The sequence below is a fragment of the Budorcas taxicolor genome, chromosome 14, assembly GCF_023091745.1.
Source record: "Budorcas taxicolor isolate Tak-1 chromosome 14, Takin1.1, whole genome shotgun sequence".
NCBI lineage: Eukaryota > Metazoa > Chordata > Mammalia > Artiodactyla > Bovidae > Budorcas > Budorcas taxicolor.
This window is the reverse complement of record NC_068923.1, coordinates 56,149,354-56,168,972: the sequence shown is the minus strand read 5'-3', so window position 1 is coordinate 56,168,972 and position 19,619 is coordinate 56,149,354. Positions and strand designations below refer to the sequence as shown.

General features: G+C 39.2%; 1 protein-coding gene and 1 non-coding gene across 2 annotated transcripts in view; both read right to left on the bottom strand.

Annotated features, from left to right (window-relative positions):
• Window positions 1-19,308, bottom strand: part of STMN2 (stathmin 2) — a 57,479-nt gene extending 38,171 nt beyond the window's left edge. The window contains exon 1 of the mRNA XM_052651819.1: window positions 19,195-19,308. Coding sequence (XP_052507779.1) covers window positions 19,195-19,213 — 19 coding nt within the window. The 5' untranslated portion in view covers window positions 19,214-19,308. The remainder of the gene's footprint in view (window positions 1-19,194) is intronic.
• TRNAY-GUA (transfer RNA tyrosine (anticodon GUA)) lies at window positions 4,500-4,571 on the bottom strand. Its single transcript has one exon. It is a non-coding gene; the product is annotated as a tRNA-Tyr (tRNA).
• Window positions 19,309-19,619: the final 311 nt, after the last annotated feature.

Below are 19,619 nucleotides of genomic sequence, written 5' to 3'. Positions count from 1 at the left end.
TCTAGAAAATAAGTCCTAGGTTCCCCTTCCCATGGATTTTAGAATTAAGTCTGACTGTGATTCATGTTTCTGAACTGCAAAAGGAAGTATAAAACTGCATATATGGTGAATTTCCTATTATATTCTCAGTGCAAGCAAGAACTTTCAGAAATGAAAAATGCAAGACTTTTATGACAAATGAGAAACAGAAAAAAATTATAAGATTCACATAACTTTATCTCACTTAATGGGCCAGGTGACTTTTTCCTTGAATTGATCAGTGGTTTAGATGCTGAAGATACAATGAATTCAAAGGGAGTCCTCTCTGTCATTACAAGATGGGGTTGCTTATCTTCAGATAATGGAATATGCTAATTTATACAGAACATTAAGAAGAAAACAATCTGATTAAGCAGGGATTCAGCAATAATTTGTGGGGCAATTCCTATTAGTTATGTGTGTGTGTGTGTGTGTGTGTGTGTGTGTGTCTGTGTGTGTGTGTGCGGGGTCACTTCAGTCATGTCTGACTCTTTGGGACCCTGTGGACTATAGCCTGCTAAGCTCCCCTTTCCATGGGATTCTCCAGGAAAGAATAGCGGAGTGAATTGCCATGAGCCACCTGGGAAGTCCCCTGTTAGTTATATCATGATTTAATTCCTCTACCAATCTGAAAATTTGCTAGAAGTTGCAAGCATAGTTCTTGAAGTTTTCACACAAACCTCTACTCCCTTGGAATGGTGGAATATTTCTATGCATTTGAAGAGTTCCATATTGTTGTTTTAGTTCTGAATGGGTCTTAAAAAACCCTTACTACTTTTAATAGTTACTAGCATCAACTGAGAATAAAAGAAGCATTTAACTTACTGGTATTGTTAAATAATACTTAATAAGTTTCCATTGACTAGAATTCCTATCTGGGTAGTATACAAGCTGTATTTATAGCAGTCTCCCTAAAATTTTTCTTAGGAAATGAATGGTATATAAATGATTAATAGACAATATTTCAGGAAAAGGCCACAAAAGCCTCATTTAGGAGCCGGTATTTTGCTTGTTTCTCAAAACCTAAGGAGAATGCTAGAGTCTTATTGTATGTAACATTTACTCACTAGTGCTCTAAAAGTTGGATTTTCAAAGCATGTTGCTCAGAGTTCTCTTCTAGTCATCCATTCAAAAACTGTGTATTAAATGCCTAGGTAACTGGAGTAGGGAACAAAAACTGAGCAGTCAGGTAAATTTCTTCCCCTGAATGAAAACAAATCTTGTGACCTTGTTAGTCACACTTAAGTAATATGTCCTGCAGTCATTTTGTGTCATAGACAATAAAACAAACAAATAAATATTTCAAGAAAAACAGACACGTTATCAAAATTTAGAACTCCTACCAATATTAAAAAACACAAATTAAGTGATACTCTTCTTGAATATCTCTGGGAACGGATGAAAGCACCCGAGCATTTGAAATGAACGTGAAGTCTCTTAATGGTACAGCTTCCGCTGGGTGATCACCTCCAGCATCCACTTTCGAGGCAGCTAAACAGCGTGGAAGGAATTTCGAGGTTAACCTAAACCATGCCATGGAAACTGCTTTCTGTTTTGAAAATCAAATGCTACTTCCTTAGGCTTTACCATGTAAAGACTCATTTTCTGAAATAGGATTCTTCCCATCATATACTTGAACTTATGTAAGTATAATTTTCTGCAAGGGATGAAAAGCAATATAAAAAGCAAATAAGTAAAATGTCAGAAGCTTTTGAATTCCCAATTTTGGGTCATGACTGTTACAAACAAGATTAAAATATAAAAGGCAACTTGGTCCAAGAGAAGTTTTCTGAGTTTTCTTTCTTTCACATCGTTTTGTTTTTTCTGGAAATAAAAGCTTTTCTAAGAAATGGTCATTTTCAGCGGCACAAAAGTTTTATATGCTTGTACTAAGGTAAATGTAGTTTTGTTAAGTTATTGTTCTTTGCATGACAAAATATCCTTTTGCCTTTTTTTGTAATAAAGCAAATGGCTATAGAAAGGCTAAAGATACTGAAATTTGGGTTTTGATTTATTTGAAATGAGCAACATACGTCACAAAAAGTCCAGAAATATTTAAAAAGTAACTGTATGTTCTCTTAAGGGTGAATTTCACAATACATTCAACCTGTAAGATACAAATAAAAATAACTGAGTGATCAGGAGAGTTTGTTCATACTTTGAGGAAATGTATTATTACTGAGGAAATAATGTAACAAAACATTATTATGTTCTGGTTATGCATTGTTTTTCTGCTTCTACGAAGTCTGGTTGACTTGAATTGGTGAGCACTATTTTTCAAAAACTTATTTTAAGATCATCAACATAAATATTATTAGGACTGCATTTTGTTTAATGCAATTGGAATCACTAGCTAGCTATAGCATCTCAGAACTGGAAGGAAGAACAGAACTTTGAAGTCGTCTCAGAACTTAAAGATTTTTATGTTAAGACTTTGGACAAGCTATTTAATTTCTCTGGACTTTTTTTTTTTTTTTCTTCTTCTCATTGATAGTTGGTATTCCCAAGCGCTGGAATTTTATGATTCTACAAATTCAGCAATTTTGTCTTTAAATGAATTAGCTTCTCATTATGTGCTGATTCATTCTTTTGTGTTTTCTTTGCTAAGGGTTTCCTTTATCTATCTTCTTTTAAACAAATTATTTTAAGCCATTGCATTTTTAAAGAAAAGGAAAACTTTCTTCATATTTTTGCTTTGTAAATTTTCCTCTTACCAAAACTTTATATTTCATAATAAATATTTACATGATAGACACAAAATGTTATATATACTGTGATTCATAAAGCTACTTGTGGTTTGAATTTCAAATTGTCTAGCTATTTGAGCAAACAACTTTACCCCATACTACATGGAAGATTTATTTTTGGCTTTAAATATGTATCTATTTTCACAATTAGGCAGACTAGGTGATGCAGAAAATGTAAGGTTTTGGATGCCATCTTGAGTTCTTTTTGAGTTTATAATACTCATTTCTAAGATATGAGAAAGATTACATATCATTACTGGTTGAGTAATGTGGGTGTGTGAGATCAGACTTATTTTCTTTACGTAGCAAGTAGCCCTCGACTTGGTCATAAACATTCCTAATTAAAAACCTGAAGGCAAACTAGTATCAAGTGTTTGACCTGTCTAGATAAATATGAATTGGAATTTGGCATAATAAATTGCTGATATTATTTTAAAAATCACAGCTTGGTAATACATACTTATAGGCACAATATGGGTTTTCGTTTATGTTCTGTTTTCCCTAGATTTGTTCAGCCTAAACACCTTCATAAAAAAGTGTACTTTTCGTTTGGGATATTGTTCACAAGTTCAAAGAATTGTCCAAGTAATAATGTTATAGAGCAGGACAGAGGATCTGAATACCAGGTTAAGGTGAAAATTCAGAAATGTCTCTCACGGTTGTGACTTCCAAAACACAGAAGGGATTCAAACTTGATGGTTTCCATTGCAAGGGGCTTTGAGTCTCTTCTCCTTTCAAAGCCATAATCCTATTCCTGGCTTGTTAAGCTTAGCCCTTGTTTCTTTACTGCTGTGTTTGCTGTTAATCATTTCTTCCCAACCATATTTAAGGTTCTGAGGGTGAGAGAAGGTGTTTCATTTAATGTGTGCATATAGAGTTGCGTGAGGTAGTTGTGCTCAGTTGCGTCCGACTCTTTGTGACTCTATGGACTGTAGCCTGCCAGGCTCCTCTGTCCATGGGACTTTCCAGGCAAGAATACTGGAGTGGGCTGCCATTTCCTTCTCCAGGGATGTGGCAGTTAGTGTTCTATAAACGCTAATCTCTTGGTGGCTGAGCAGGGAGGAGCTGTCGCCAGCTGCAAATGACACCAGCGCCCCCCCCCCCAACACTGTCCCCTCCCCCCCCCCCATCTCTCTGTGGCTCAGCTGGCTTCCCCACAGAGGATAGGTGAAGAGTGGGGGGTTAAGAGCCCAGATGTTGGACCCAGACTGAGCTCACTGATTCTCTCCAGTAAATTTACTAACTTCCTTTTATGCTACAGACAGGAATTTCCATGCTTTGCAGTGGCCTGCCTCTGTCACTTAGCCCTTATCCCATAGCTGGAACTATGGCAATAGTTTCAAATGGTGCTAGTTAGTAATACAACAATAACTGCTCAGTTTCCAGGCAAAATTTAAGCAACCCGCTCACCCTGTCTTTCACAAGGTCAACTTCACAGCTGGTAAGCACGTCCCTCTATATAAGGAGAAAAAAAAGAGGCAGGTAAATGTCTCCTCTGCATCCATTTATAGGTTCTGTTGCTTTTCTGGGCTTCCCTGGTGGCTCAGCTGGTAAAGAATCTGCCTGCAATGCAGGAGACCCTGGTTCGATCCCCAGGTTGGAAGATTCCCTGGAGAAGAGAATGCCAACCCACTCCAGTATTCTGGCCTGGAGAACTGACTGCCAGGCTCCACTCCATGGGATTTGCCAGGCAAGAATACTGGAGTGGGTTGCCATTTCCTTCTCCAGCGAATCTTCCCAACCCAGGGATTGAACCTGGGTCTCCTGCATTACAGGCAGACTCTTTACCAGCTGAGCCACCAGGGAAACCCATGATACTGACAAAAGATGAATAAATATTACCTTGGCCTGATAGAAAAAATATAAGAACTTAAGACATATGCTCTAGTTTAGGATCTATCCGACTTTAACAAATTTACTAAACCTTCTAAATATGAGTTAATCCAAAAAAATGGGGGTAGGATAAGATATCATTGTCGAGACTGAATTAAATGATGTTTTGTGAAACCGAAGTGCTAATTAGTATAAGATATTGTTATAAAGATTAATCCTCTCTAGCATGTTCTTTGTTTTTTGACTTTTGAAGTCCTGCAGAGTGTGGCTATAGCGAAATGCTGTGGCATTTTTCTTCTTGTAATTCTGAGACTTCGCTTCATCCTTATCTCATCAAATTACTGAACACAAATGGAGCCCCTGCTGTGTCCAAGGGAGGCTGTAAGCACTGTTGCCCATGCAGGTTCCGGGGTCAGATTGATTTGTTTCAAATCCTAGCCCGAGCACCTACAAGCTGTGGGTGACCTGCCCTCCCTCCCTTGCCCACCTGTGAAATGGGGATGGTAATAATCTTAAGGTATTTGGCCCAGTGTCACTACACTCAGCACACTAAATACTCAATGCACATTAGCCAACAGTATTATTACTGCCAGCCATAAGGGGAGATGAGGTGCATGAAATGTGGTTCTGGCCTAAAAGAAACCCTTAGTATAGTTGCATATAAGACAAATAATGTCTGTAGCAACACACAAAGTCAACAACCATTCTTGGCAAGGCAGTTGGAGCGAATAGAGGGAGCTTGAGACCTGAAACCTGCCTCTGCCCTGAACGATGTATGTGACTTTGACAAAGTTACAGAACTTCCTGTGGCTTCTCCCTTCCTTCCTTGTCAAGTGGGGATAATGAAACCTGTTTAAGAGTTGACATAAAAATGAAATAAGAAAAAGGGCAGAGGGGTATGTGACATGTCCCTGGTTCATGCATAGTAGGAGGCCAATAAATGACAGGGAATATGATGACCACAGAAAGTTGCTACAAGTCAGTATGTGGCTAATTGCCTAGCGCATTGCTAAATGGTAAACCTGTAGAGTTCACAGGAAGAAAGATCAAGGAGAGCTAGATTTGAAGTTGATTTGCAAAGCCTGCTTACTCTTTGTTTCTAGGAGACCAAACTCTTTTTCAGAAGCAGTTCTGAGAAATCTTATTTGACTTAGCTGACTGGTCCTCACTCCATGTATTCAGCGTTCACTTCTAAAATTTATCAAAAGTGATAAAATGTTGGCTATTTGTTGTCAGTAGCAGCAAAAGTGGGTAGGCATTTATTCTTTTCAGCTATTTAAGCAAGTTGTAAAAGTCATTGCTTTCTCCCAATTTATATATTTTTCTGTGATTCTTTTACTGACAACGAAGCGTGTGTGTGCGTTAGTCACTTAGCCGTGTGCAACTCTTTGCAACCCCATGGATTGTAGCCTGCCAGGCTCATCTGTCCATGGAACTCTCCAGGCAAGAATACTGGAATAAGCTGCCATTTCCTTCTTCAGAGGAGCTACATGAACCAGGGATTGAATCCATGCCTTTTGAATTGCAGGCAGATTCTTTACCACCTGAGCCACCAGGGAAACCCCAACACACACACAGCAGCAAAAGTGGGTATGCGTTTATTCTTTTCAGCTCTGCAAGCAGGTAATAAAATTTATTGTGCTCTCCCAAGTTACATTTTTCTGCGACTGTTCTCTTGCATGTGTTGGAATATAGCTTCCTGAAACTCAAAACCCCAATACAGACTGCTACTGTGTATGCTTAAAAAATTCATCTTAAGAAAAATTTCAGCAGGTGGAATTCAATTCTTTCAAAGCAGCTTAATTCAATATTTCTTCAATGTTAATGCTGAACTTATAACAAATGTTCATCTTAGATACTGCACTGCATTTTCTTGTATTTGTTCTACTACTAAGCTCTTTTAAAAACCAAGTGTTTTGTTAATGGAAGAGATGCAGGTCTTTTCTCTGTACTTTCGTGTTTTGGTTCAGCATTTGGGACCTTGTTTGACTTTCAAGTTGAGAGAATATCTACATTTTCTTTACAGCTTAATTTTTCTACTCAGTGTAATATATTATGACCCTGTGAGTGTTTAAATTGTATTGATGCTTTCATATAAAGCTCCTCCTTTGTCATTATTTCTTGTTTATGAGAGAGTAGAAAGATGATATTTTATCATCTGCATTTTATGGCCTATAAATGTGAACAATATGGAGCATTTTTATATGTAGATGGCAGTCATCAACAGTATCTAATTTGTCAAAGGACTACACTACACTTGTAAATGTAAACATGTTTCTATTAATATGCCTACAATTATGTCATAAATATAATTCCAGGCTTATGTACCGTATATTTATATGAATTGATGGATTGGAGGCAAAACAAAATAGTGATAATGCCCCTTTAAGTCAGTAGTCAATTATGCTCCCTTAAGTCTCTGTAACATCAGATGTCAGATGAATGCTAATCTTACTTATTTATTGTAATTATTTAAATAATAACATTCCACTAATATTTTGCAGTGTTTTACTGATCAGTACTTGGAACACTATTGATTGAAAAGGTATTATTTTTATGAATGACTTGGAGAACACTACTAAACTGTACATCTCTGTATCCATTTGCCCACCAGAGTTATCTAAGGAGTATTCTGTTTTTACTGCTTGGCTCTAGTTATTTTTGTTGTGCTTATTTACTAATGGGTGGAGAGTAGGAAGGCTAAATTGGTCCAGGTAAGAAATATCTGAAGTTATTCCTGAAAGAAAAGATCTAGCTGAAGGATGGGTGTTGAAATGGAAGAGAGCAGGAGGGTTCTAGGTAGGGAGGAAATAGAAGAAATAGGAAAGAGAGATTATGAAATAGTTAAGTGATGTCAGATTTGGATAAAACTGATGGGCTGATAAGACCTTAAGAACAAGAGAGTCTGTGTGTGTGTCTGAGTGTGGCATGTGATATAATTTCCCCCAAAACTGACAGGTTAATAACCTTTTTAAGAACAAGAGACTGCTCTCCAAGAAAACTCAGTGAGGACTTTTACATTTCAATGCTTCTGGAATCAGTTTTTATTTCTGCTGAATATGTTATTTTATGTTGATGAGCCTTACTAGGTAGGCAAGAGGGTTAGTTTTATTCATGCTATATATATATTTGAGGGAGGATGAGATATGAAATACAACAGGGAAACATGAGATGAGAAATAAATTCAGAAGAAATGCATTGGATTGGCCAAAAAGTTTGCTCAGGTTTTCTCTAACATCTTATGGAAAAACTTGAATGAACTTTTTGGCCAACCCAATACTTTTGATTCTGGCATTTCCTGGAATGGATTTATCTTAGAGATATGTGATATTGGCAGCTGTTTCTTAAATATTGTTATCAGTTCTCCCTCTACCACAAAGAATTATTGAGTAATGATCATTTCCTAAATTCCAAGTAATTCTAGTAGATTTGTTAATATATGTAAAATTTACAGAGTAAAAGAATTTAGTTGTTTAATATTTTTGTTTACTGTTTTCATCATCCATTGAAGGTGTCAGGGAAGGGGATTACTATTTGGATTGTGAAGTGAAAGTCGCTTAGTCATGTCCGATTCTTTGCAACCCCATGGACTGTAGCCTGCCAGGCTCCTCTGTCCATGGAATTCTCCAGGCAAGAATACTGGAGTGGGTAGCTGTTCCGTTCTCTAGGGGATCGAACCCAGGTCTCTCGTATTGCAGGCAGATTCTTTACTGTTTGAGCCAACAGGGAGGCCTGTGATGGATTTGGATTATGAAATAGTTAATATTGAATTGTTTACTTAACCTCTCAACAACCATGTGATTTTCTAAAAATCAAAGTATAGTTGATTTCCAACATTGCAATAGTTTCGAGTGTACAGTACAGGGATTTAGTATTTTTTCGTATTATACTCCATTACAGGTTATAAGATAATGGCTGTAATTCCTTGTGCTATACAGTATATCCTTACCTATTTTATACATAGTTTGTATCTGTTCATCCCATACCCCTGATTTGTCCCTCCGCTCTCCCCTTTCTCCTTTGGTAACCATGAACTTGCCTTCTATGTCTGTGAATTTGTTTCGGTTTGCATGTATGCAAAAATATCATTTGTACTTTTTTTAGATTCCACATATAAGTGATATCATACAGTATTTGCCTTTTTCTGTCTGACAACAACCGTGTAATTTAGGTGGTATTATTTTTCCCTGAGATATATTGTGAGATATGATTGAGAACATGGCAGTATAGAGATGATAATTCACTCAAGGATTATCAGATAGTGAATAGATGGGGCAAGACTTAAACCTATGTCCATCTAACCCCCATATCCACTTCTGATCGGCCAGAGGTGCCTTTCTGTTCTTCCTAATTGACGGTCTTAGTGTATCATGTACTGTATTGTAATAATACTTCAGGGTGCTGCTGCTGCTGCTGCTGCTGAGTCGATTCAGTCGTGTCTGACTCTGTGCGACCCCACAGACGGCAGCCCCCGTCCCTGGGATTCTCCAGGCAAGAACACTGGAGTGGGTTGCCATTTCCTTCTCCAATGCATGAAAGTGAAAAGCGAAAGTGAAGTCGCTCAGTCATGGCCGACTCTTAGCGACCCCATGGACTGCAGCCCACCAGGCTCCTCCATCCATGGAATTTTCCAGGCAAGAGTGCTGGAGTGGGGTGCCATTGCCTTCTCCGTACTTCAGGGTAGTATAGCAAAATTGTTAAAATGGCAGACACTTCTATGTATAGTTATAAGCTATTATTACTGGTTATTATTATTATTTTTTGGATGTTCAGGGTCCTGTTTTCTTCAAAAAACTAAATTCTCCAACGGTGAGGACCATGATTATTTATATATTTTTTACAACACCTTGCATAGGCTTCAGAATGGAATGGGTGCTTGAATCTATTTTAATTAATGCCATTAACCATTAATAACTTTAGACTGAAGGCAAACCCACTCAATGCCTGCCTTTCTTCACTTGTGCATATTTCATTACTGGACAGGAGAAAAAGTGTTAAACTTTATTAGCTTACTTAATTATATATTATCATAACATATCTAAAACAGATGTGATATGTATGATATATATCATAGATATCGTGTCTAATCTAATTCTACCTAATCATATAATATTAAGATATGCAATGTATATTAGATATCTACATCTTTTTATTGAAGTATAATTGACTTTAATATTATATTAATGTCAGGTGAACAACATATTGATTCAATATTTTTACACATTATAAACTGATTCCCACAATAAGTTTAGTTACCATCTGTCATCATGTATAACAAAGTTATTACAATATTATTGACTATATTACCTATGTTGTACATTATATCCTTGTGCTTTATTTATTTTATAACTGAAAATTTGTACTTAATGTTTCTCACCTATTTTGCCCAATCCTGCACCCCCTCACCTATCTATGAATTTTTATTTTGTTTTATCGATTTCATATATCAGTAAAATCATATACAGTTCTAATAAAGATGTGTATTTTTACTAGACCTGTGTTCTAATAAAGAGATATGTATATAAAGGTCTAATAAAGACATATACATATCTTTATTACACATATAAATATGTATAATAAAATATATATTATATATACCATATATATGTTATATATACTATTACATATATAATGCAATGTGTTCTCGCTCTAAAACTTATCATATGTAAACTTGCTTAAGGAAGTTTTCTGAGCATTTTTAAACAGAGTAACATGTATACTATGCTCATTTCATAGGGAGTATTTGAAAGTTAAAAAGGATGGAGCTTGTGAATATTTTCTGAGAACCACAATGTCCCATAATGATAGGTCATGCTAATTCTTCTTTTGAACATTTTCAATCTTCTATGTTTATCTGCTTCTTTTTTAATTGTAAAAGGAAAAAGTAGGCCAGAAGTAGAATGAACTGGTGACTTTTAAAGTAACAGGAGTCTTGGATCATGCAACCTGGACATCAAAAGACTAGAATCAGCTCGTGATATTTCACGTGTTTGAACAACTACTGTGAGAAGGGTGCTAACTGACACTGCTCAGATAAAGCTAAGACTTAAATAACAATAGACATCAGTGTGTTAGGAAAAAAAGCAGCATGGAGTAGTAAAGACAAGTCTGAATGTTCTGAAGCAGGGTTCCAAGGCAGGCTGCATAGCCTCCCTCCAATTGCTTGACATGATCAGTGCTCCTCCCCGTTAGAGTCTAGAACTGTTAAGCAGTAACATCTTGATATGATATTCTCATCTCGTCTCAGTTCTGAAACAGCATTTTATAGATTGAACTTCATCATGTGAGTTAGGCTTCTATTTACTAGAAAGCCCAAACTGAAAGACTGTTACTAGGCTTACTGTAATCAGTTTTGGAACAAAACTGGCTCCATTATGGTTGCTTTTAAAAGGGGGGAAAAAAATCTTCCAAGATAGGGAGTAGAATGAAAATCTAAACTTTAAAATATTTTCTTGTGCAAGTATCTGTGGAACTAAGTCTAGATGAATTTCATCAGTTTCTTTTTATACTGATAGAGACATATAACCAAAAGATCGACAGATTCATATCACTGATGATTTACTGTTATACTTAGTACTTATGCTAACGAATGATAAACAATCTGACGTCTGAAGTACAATTACTCCAGAAGAATAACTGCTAAATAAGCATTCTTATAGCCACCACTTTATGATTTAAAAAATCAATTCCAGAAAGCATTACATTTAATGTACTATACAAGAACTATAATTATCTATGTTTGGTCACAAAAAAAAATTTTTGGAATCTTATAATTTTTCAAAGTATTAAATATTTTAATCTGGAGGTCAACAAAATTAAAATGAGAAAAACCTTAACATTTTGGTTATGGTTTTATGTGTGTGTGGCTTCTTTTCTTAAGTACAATTCCTCGAGAAGCTATATTTCCAGATGACTAGCAAAATGATTGCTGAGATGCATTAATTAACCTTTACATTCACATAAAAGTGTTTTGCAAGAACAAATGAACACAAATTGTTATCTTTAATCACGACTAATAAAAATGGGCTATATAAACACAGATTTTACTACTGCAAATGTCTCCTTGACAAATGACAGGACCTGATTCCTCTATTAAAAGATAATTTAAAATGTGTCACAGGTGATTCAGAACCTTCTCACAGATCAATCTTGCCTGCCTGTCTGCTTTCAAGATAATATGATGGAGAAATCTTCAAGTAATGTCTAATGGTTATACTCAATGTGGATGCCACTGCTGTATCTCTCTTTTAGCTCTAGATTTATTTTATAAAACAAAATATTAAAATTATACATCTAGGGCCTATGGAGACAGCTGAGAGTCCATTTGAAATGCGTCAACCAGGATGACACTGATTAGATTAAGATTTTTTTTTTTCAAGAAAGAAAATCATTGTGTCCACATGAGAAGTCCCTGCTGCGCTCTCAGCTGAGGCTTCAGAAAGCCAGGTGGTGCCATACATTACAGCCCCCAAGGTCTCATAGCTCTCTTTCTCCAAAAGCCTGAATCATGGCAATTACTGTAATAAGCCCCAGGTTAGCTATTACAACGAGTCATTAATTTGAAGGTGTTTCATCTTCAAGGTGCTTCTGTGCTCAGAAAGGATGAGCCCGTTGGGCCTGTTAAACAAAATGGTGGTGTCACTGGTTCAAACCCCATTGAGAAAACCTCTGACATGTAAGGTTACCCATTAAAGATGAAGATTCTGGAGACACCTGGGTTCAAATTCTGGGTCTGAGTAACTATGTGACCTTGGGAAAGTCATTCCTCTTCTCTGGGCCTCAGTTTCCTCATCTGTAATGGTACTGACTGTTGAGGAGGCCTGGAGAATGAAATGTGTGAAGTGTTTAGTGCCTAGCATGTTATATATGCTATGTAAGGATGAAATCAATAAAGTAATTTCTTATAGACACTCTGAAATTTACTTCTATGCCAGAAAAATGACTCTTGAAAACAACCAGCATCATAGGAAAACTATTGATTGAAGGACCAATCAGCAATTTTTTTTTGGCTCAGTTTTCAGGACCACTAGTTTATATTTTTTTGTTATGTCCTGATGAAGTACACATCCAGCTATCAAGACTGCTAGGATTAAATGTTCAAAACACGTATTACTTTAATAATGCTGTCTTCTTCCTTTTGAAATGTACTAGGAGTTGCAAAAAGGGAAAGGTTCCTAGCTTCTGAGAGACCCTGAAATGGACAGGAGGAACAAAAGGATGGATAACCTTGAGGCTTACTCCAATTTCACAGAGAAAAACAGTGTATTGTACTGTCTCTGGTCAGCTTCATTTTGGGACTGTGCTTTTAATGCCCTATTTGGGAAATAGTAAATCTATAATTTTAGATATTTCATGCATAGTACCTTTTCTATGCATAGTATTTCGTGCATAGCATCAGGATAGCATTTCCAGACATGCAATTTTTACACGGTCAACAACCCACTGCATGGAAGGACTGATGTAGGATATCTTTGATGATATTCCTTGACAGCATATTTCTTTACCTCTAGGTCACCTTTTTAGAAAGTCACTACTGAATAACAGAAGTCCCTTATTAGTTTACATAAGCAGATAACAGACACATAATTTGTTTTCAAATACCCATCCATGCTCAGTAGATTATTAATAATTTGCTAATATGGTATCCAGGAAGAAATGCTCTTAGATAATTTGGTAAGTGATAAATGCAGGATGTATTGAGAGAAAATTTTAGTGTTGCTAGATCCTCCTTGTTAATTTCTTTAGTGTGTGGAGTACTGGCAATGAATTAGTCCAATGTGGTAAATGGGGTTACAGACTTTTGCACGACATTCCACAAGTAAAAGGTTCTGAATTGAACTTTTTGTTCTGCATATTGTTTTGTGAATGACAGGAATGAGCATTATTGATTTGTCATCCTTCTCAACTGTACCGCAAGTTACATTCTGTTCTTATACACACACAGGTACATACACATGCACAAATTCTTATTTCCACATTCTCCTGAAGGTCTTCTGCTGAGTCCTGCAATATACGAATATATTTAAAAGTCCAATTAAAAGAGAATGGATGGCATAGAACACAGAACTCCCAGAGGAATAAAATCCCTAAGTGTATGAGATTGGAGGTGAAATATTTTGTGAAGATTGCCATAGACTTGAAAATGTTAAGACATAATGTCAGAGCTTACTGTGGAAGGTACATATATATCACAGTTTTATATTTCTTAAATCAATGTATTTAGTGGTTAGAATCAGCATCTTCTGGGAACTTGTTAGGAATGCAGAATATCTGGCTTCAACCAGACCTACTCTATTAAAATTTGCATTTTAATGAAAGTCAGGGGTAATTCACATGCCCATTAAATCTGGGAAGCATAGTAATATGAACTGATTAAATATTTTATAGTTGGATTTTAGTTACATGAAATATAAGAGAAAAAGAATTCCCTACCAATGCAAACATTAAAAAAATCCAATTTTGATAATCCTAAAAATTGGTTTATGCTTATCTGCTTCTTATTTCATTAAAATTAACATCAATTTTCTATTGAACTAATAAAGCTACTACATGGGGATACTCAATAATTATTGAAAGCTGACAAAACATTAGATTTAAATATTCGAGCTGAAATCACACTGGATTTAATTTAAAAGAGATATCCTTTAAATGGAAAAAAACCTGAAAAAGAAGGAAACAGTAACAGCCAATTGGGGGATGGGGGAGCCCTCTCAGTATCACATTGCCTCTGTCTGCTTTAGCCACTAACTTGCAAGATCCCTGAAGGTGGAGAGTGACATTCAGTTGCGTCCACAGCAATAAGCACATTTTAAATAAATGAATAAGTAAACAGTGTTTTTTTAAATTAATTTATTTAAACATTGAAACATTCTGTACCTATATAATCTTGATATTACTACTGACCACTGTCTACTATGTATCCACTCCCCAAATAATATAAATGACATTACAATAACAATGTAATGATACTAGAAAAGTAAAATCATCAGAGACTTAACCAGGACCTACACCTACTTCCTGAACTGAACACCTACTTTCAGATTGTTAAGATGACTCATTTCATGTCTGCTTGAAAAAGTGCACAAACCCTTTTCATTCACTAGGTTAAGCATGACATTAACTTATCCAATAAGCAAGTGAATGCTTCAGGTAAAATAAGTTATTATAATAAATAGCAAGTATTTGAAACAGGGCTTAAATAAGCAAGTAAGATTTGCTTATTTAAGCAAATTTAAGATTAAAATAAGCAAATCTACTTTTTTTGAGAACATGATTGCCCTCTAGTGGTGTGAAAAGTTAATGCAGGCGCCAAGCTTTTCCAGTTCGAAGAACCATCAAAGAGCCTTGGTTCTGGAAACATCTGGGTCGCTGGCTAATTCTGTATCTTTTTTCTTTTTTCGAAAATTAATTGAGTTTTTCATATAAGTTCACAGATTGTGTGACAACAGAATAATGTGTATTTGTCTCAGACCACAGGGGAAACTAGAGTGAATTGGAGTTAAATATCAGCTGCCTGGGGTGACCACACCCAAAAAGGGTAGCCCTCGGCTCTGAGGCCAGCTTCCTCCAGCCTCTGTGAGCAATGAGCTGGTGGGAGTGGGGCTCGGGTGGGGTAAGTGTATAGTTGGCTGGAATAAAAAACACATTTATTGATAAATCAGGCATTTTCTTAAAAATGGTTTGGATTTATCAATGACAAAAATCTTCAATTAATTATGAAATTGATTTATCTGACATTTCATTTTTAATTTTACAGATTTAGCTTAAAAATTCTGCTTGATAGCTACAACTAGATAATCACAGAATTGAGTAATTATTTTGATCTTAAATTACAGGGAAGAAAACTATTTCATTGCATGAACTGGCTTTATGACACTGGGAGAGGACATTTCTTGAATCTGAGAAAAATGTAACCTCTTGCAGCATTTCACCACTGAGAACGAATTATTTGATGTAAGACATAATGTGTCAAATGCTTATTGCATGTTCTATCCATTAATAATTAAAAAATACAAAAGTAAGCAAACGCATTTTGAATGTAACAATACAACTCTGCTAAAAATGTTAATGATTAAGGGCAGAGACAATTGCTCTGACAATAAAAATACTCCTTTTCTCCTTAGAATAATTGAGTACAAATCTGTAAGTCACACCACAAAAGCATGATTACTTTTAATTAACTTTAATTTAAAAGTTGCAGATTTTAATATGACAAACCATCCAATCTTAATTATCACTGAAAATTTTATTTTCTTTCAGGTAAGACAACCACCAGCAAATGTATCAATTTATATCATTAAAACAGCTACTTGCCTTTGGCTACACTTAGTCAGTAATGCTTACTGTAGGCTCAGCTTACTTGCCTGGTATGAACTATACATATAAGATTAAATGATAAGCTACTGCTATTTCTCTTTCCATCTTATCCTGAAATTTTGACCAAATCCTCCTCTTTCCACTTCCAGTTATTTATGTATCCATTTAGAAGGTGTCCACTTCATTAGAGACGATAACAGGGAGTATTATATGCATCAAGTACAATCATGCTGAATACAATAATTGTTTAATGAATCAGGAGAAAGCATCCACCCTGGTGATTAATTGATAATGTGTTGGAACTGGAATGATTTCAAAATCCATTATTTTAATAACGCAGAGGTTGTACTTCTTTTCCTGATTTGCTTACTCATGGCAGAAAGGGCCCTTGCATTTGTCGTATTTGGGGTGGAATTTTTATTAATGGAACGATGGCTACCGTTTCACGACCCACGTTTCTGTGCAAAATTGAGTTTCAAAAATAAAAAAGAAACAATTAAAATTTTGTGCATAACGTACGTTGATATGTTTATAGATATGGCCTATGAATACAAGTGCTAAGATCATAATATTTCAATTATATATGAATATTGCAGCCACAAACAATTCTCTGCAGAGAATATTCCAGCAATCTTTGGCACACAAGCCCTGCCCTTAGCAAGCACCTTCACTTATGAATATACAAAATCCCTACAACAACCAAACATGTACTTGTTTTATAAAGTATAATTAAAGAAGAAATGCATTCGTTTCTGGGAGAGGGGAGTTGGGAATAGGAGGAAGAAAAGCTAGCGCAGCAAGGGTTAATCCTCATTGAAATGCGATCATTCAAACCGTTTGAACAAATATGGCACCTGAGTCATCAAACAATAATAATTTGAAATAACAGCAGTAATACTGATGATGGTGATGAGTTTGCAGAAGCCCTCCTGCAGCAGAAACCTCTCGGTGGGGGTGCAGAGCGCAGAGCCAGATCGCCCCCAGCCCCCATTCTCAGACCCTTTCCCGACCTGAGGGCGAAACACGACTGTGGGGAGCTGGGGTAGTTCAGGACACTGCGTAGAAACCGGTCTCCTGGGCTGCACCCGCGGGGGCGAGCGCCCAGCTCCGGGGAGGGGCGCGCAGGGCGCGGCGCGGGGCTCTGCAGGGCTGGCTGCGATCCACGAGCCTGCTCGCCAGGTGCGCCCCCATCCGGCCAGCCGCTGTCGGGTCTGCGCCCCAGCTGGGAAGGGTGGGGCCGAGCCCTCGCTCGAGGAGCGAGGGTCTCTCGCACCAAGACCACCCAAGGGGTCTCCACCTGAACAGGGCGTGAGTCGTGTGCTTCGGCTGGGGGAAGCAATCCCAGGCTCCCTGGACTGTGGGAGGGCAAGAGAAGCGCCCCTCGCACTCCTGGAAAGGGGTCACCTCTGCGGCCCGCGGCCGGCTGGGGTGGGGCCGCGCCTTTGTGTGGCCGGGCGGGGCTCGGACCGGCCTCTCTGCAGAGCCACTCCGTGGGCTGGGAGCGGCTCCGAGCCCGGACTCCGAGCAACGTCCGGGGTCTGCGCACATCGAGGGGCGTCCTGTCTGTTCTAGACCGCGGGGCTGGAAAAGAGGGCTATAGAACTGCAGATCGCTCTAGGGCCCCCTCCCCAGCCCCCTTCCCCTTTGCCAAGAATCTGACCCGGAGGTCTCCCGGGCTCCGCCTGGGAGGGTGGGGCAGGGCGAAGTGGTCCAGAGGAAACCTCTTTCGCCTCTTTTCCCTTCTCCGCATCCCGCTCCGGGGGAGGGGTGCTTCCAGCCGCCGCCTGAGCTCCAGCCCCTCCCTGCCTGTCCCCGGGGGCCACTGAGGGGCCCTGGAGGCGCAAGACCCAGGGGTTGCGGTTGGAGGCCTTGGATCCGGAACCTCGTTTGGTATCTGTCTCTTGATACCGGCTGAGCCTATGAAAATTGCGGATGTTTGGCACTGTTTGACCTACAAAACTGTTATATCACTTGGCTCAGTTAAAGACCTTGACCTCTTTTGTATCTGAATTATTATGTGTACTCATATCTAGCTTCCAAAAGCTTTTCCCCCCACCGATCAAATTAATGAAGCAAGAATTTATCGCGTTTAAGTCTAATCACCCTAGGTGATGTGGTTTTGAAAAAAAAAAAATGTTTAACCCACTTTTCTCCTCTTATCTCTATAAACAGAACAATGAGGCCAGGGTGGGGAAGGCGGGGGTAATGGCCAGGTCTCACTCGGAAGCCGAGGCTGGGAGTCTGGAGCGCGAGGAGCGGGGCGTGGCGTCGCTGTCTACCCAGGGCTGGGCTCCAGGCTTCGCGCTGCGCTCCGCACCCGTGCCCCCCTTTACGCCGGAGATGCTGCACCCGGTGGGGGGGGGGGGGGGACGGGGGCAGGGCGCCGGCGCGGCTCGCACAGGGTGGGGCAGTCCGCATTGTGTGCCCCGCGCTGCAGGTGCCTTCCCCCCGCCCACCCCCCCCCACTCCCCCCCCGCCCACCCCCCCCACTCCCCCCCGCCCCCGGGACTGCTCGTCTTCACACAAAGAAACCCCACCCCAGCGCCTGCGAAACCGCTGTCCCTCCCTAACCGCGCGCTTCCCCGCCCCTGCAGCTGCCCACCCGCGCCCTCTGTGCCCTCCCGACTTCCTTTCTCCATCCCCTCCCTCTCCCTAAAACAAAGGAGTGTAGGTCTCCCCGCAACCCCGCCCCACGCCTTTACCTCCCCACACCGCGCCCCAGGACTAGCGGTTTTTGCCACCAGACAATACCATAAAATTTGCCCGGTTCTTCACCCGCCTCCCCTCGTCTCCACCCATCTTCCAAACAGCCTAGATGGGACCACTTTGACTTTACATTTTTCTTTTTCCTTTCTCCCATCCTCTTTCCTCTTCCCTATTTTCTTACTTTCTTAATCTTTAACTAGAGAAGAAATAAAGGACGTTACAAAGCACTTTCCAAAATGTCCCTTAACCCCATTTAAGGCATATAGTTAAGGTAGCCCCCTCCCCCCACGGCTAAGCCTTAATTTTAAATATGGAAACAGAATAAATTCGCTCCCCATGGGACGGCAACTTACCTGCTTTCACCTTAAAAAAAAATCCTTAGCTTTAGATTTTCAAAGATCCCCTCTTTGCCCTCCCTCAAACCCCGGAGCTGCCTCTATCCTTCCCGATTCTTATGTTACCAGTAATATCTTTTCTTCTAGAAAATATCTCCGAATGCCTTCTAAGCTCTAAGAGAAAAGGTAAGAGGTGGGCTTCAGGTGGAGCCGAGAAAGAACGAGGCGCGATGCCTTACCCATTGCTGTTTTAGCCATTGTAGGGATGTGCAGATGCTGAGCGGTGGCGAAGGCGGAGGGTCCGGCTACAGCAGCGCAGAGAGCGAGAGAGAAGACTGAATAAGGCACTGAGTCTGCAGAGTGGGACCGTGCGAGAGAAAGAGCAAGAGGCAGGAGCCCATGAATAATTATCACTCAGAAGCTCAAGCAGATTGGCTCCCAAGGTCCCCTGACATGACTCCCGCAGAGTCAGAATCTCCAAGCATTAAATATTGATCGGCCAATGGTGCTGGAGTACAAAGTACCAGAATGCAGTTTGAAATGGAAATCAGTCCTTCCCAGGCAGCTCCCCCCGTTTTGGGGGCCTGATAGTACAGTCCAAGTAGAGTGGAGCCTTAGCCCAGAATCCTTCTAGGAGCTAAGAACTGGGCTGTACCTACCTAGG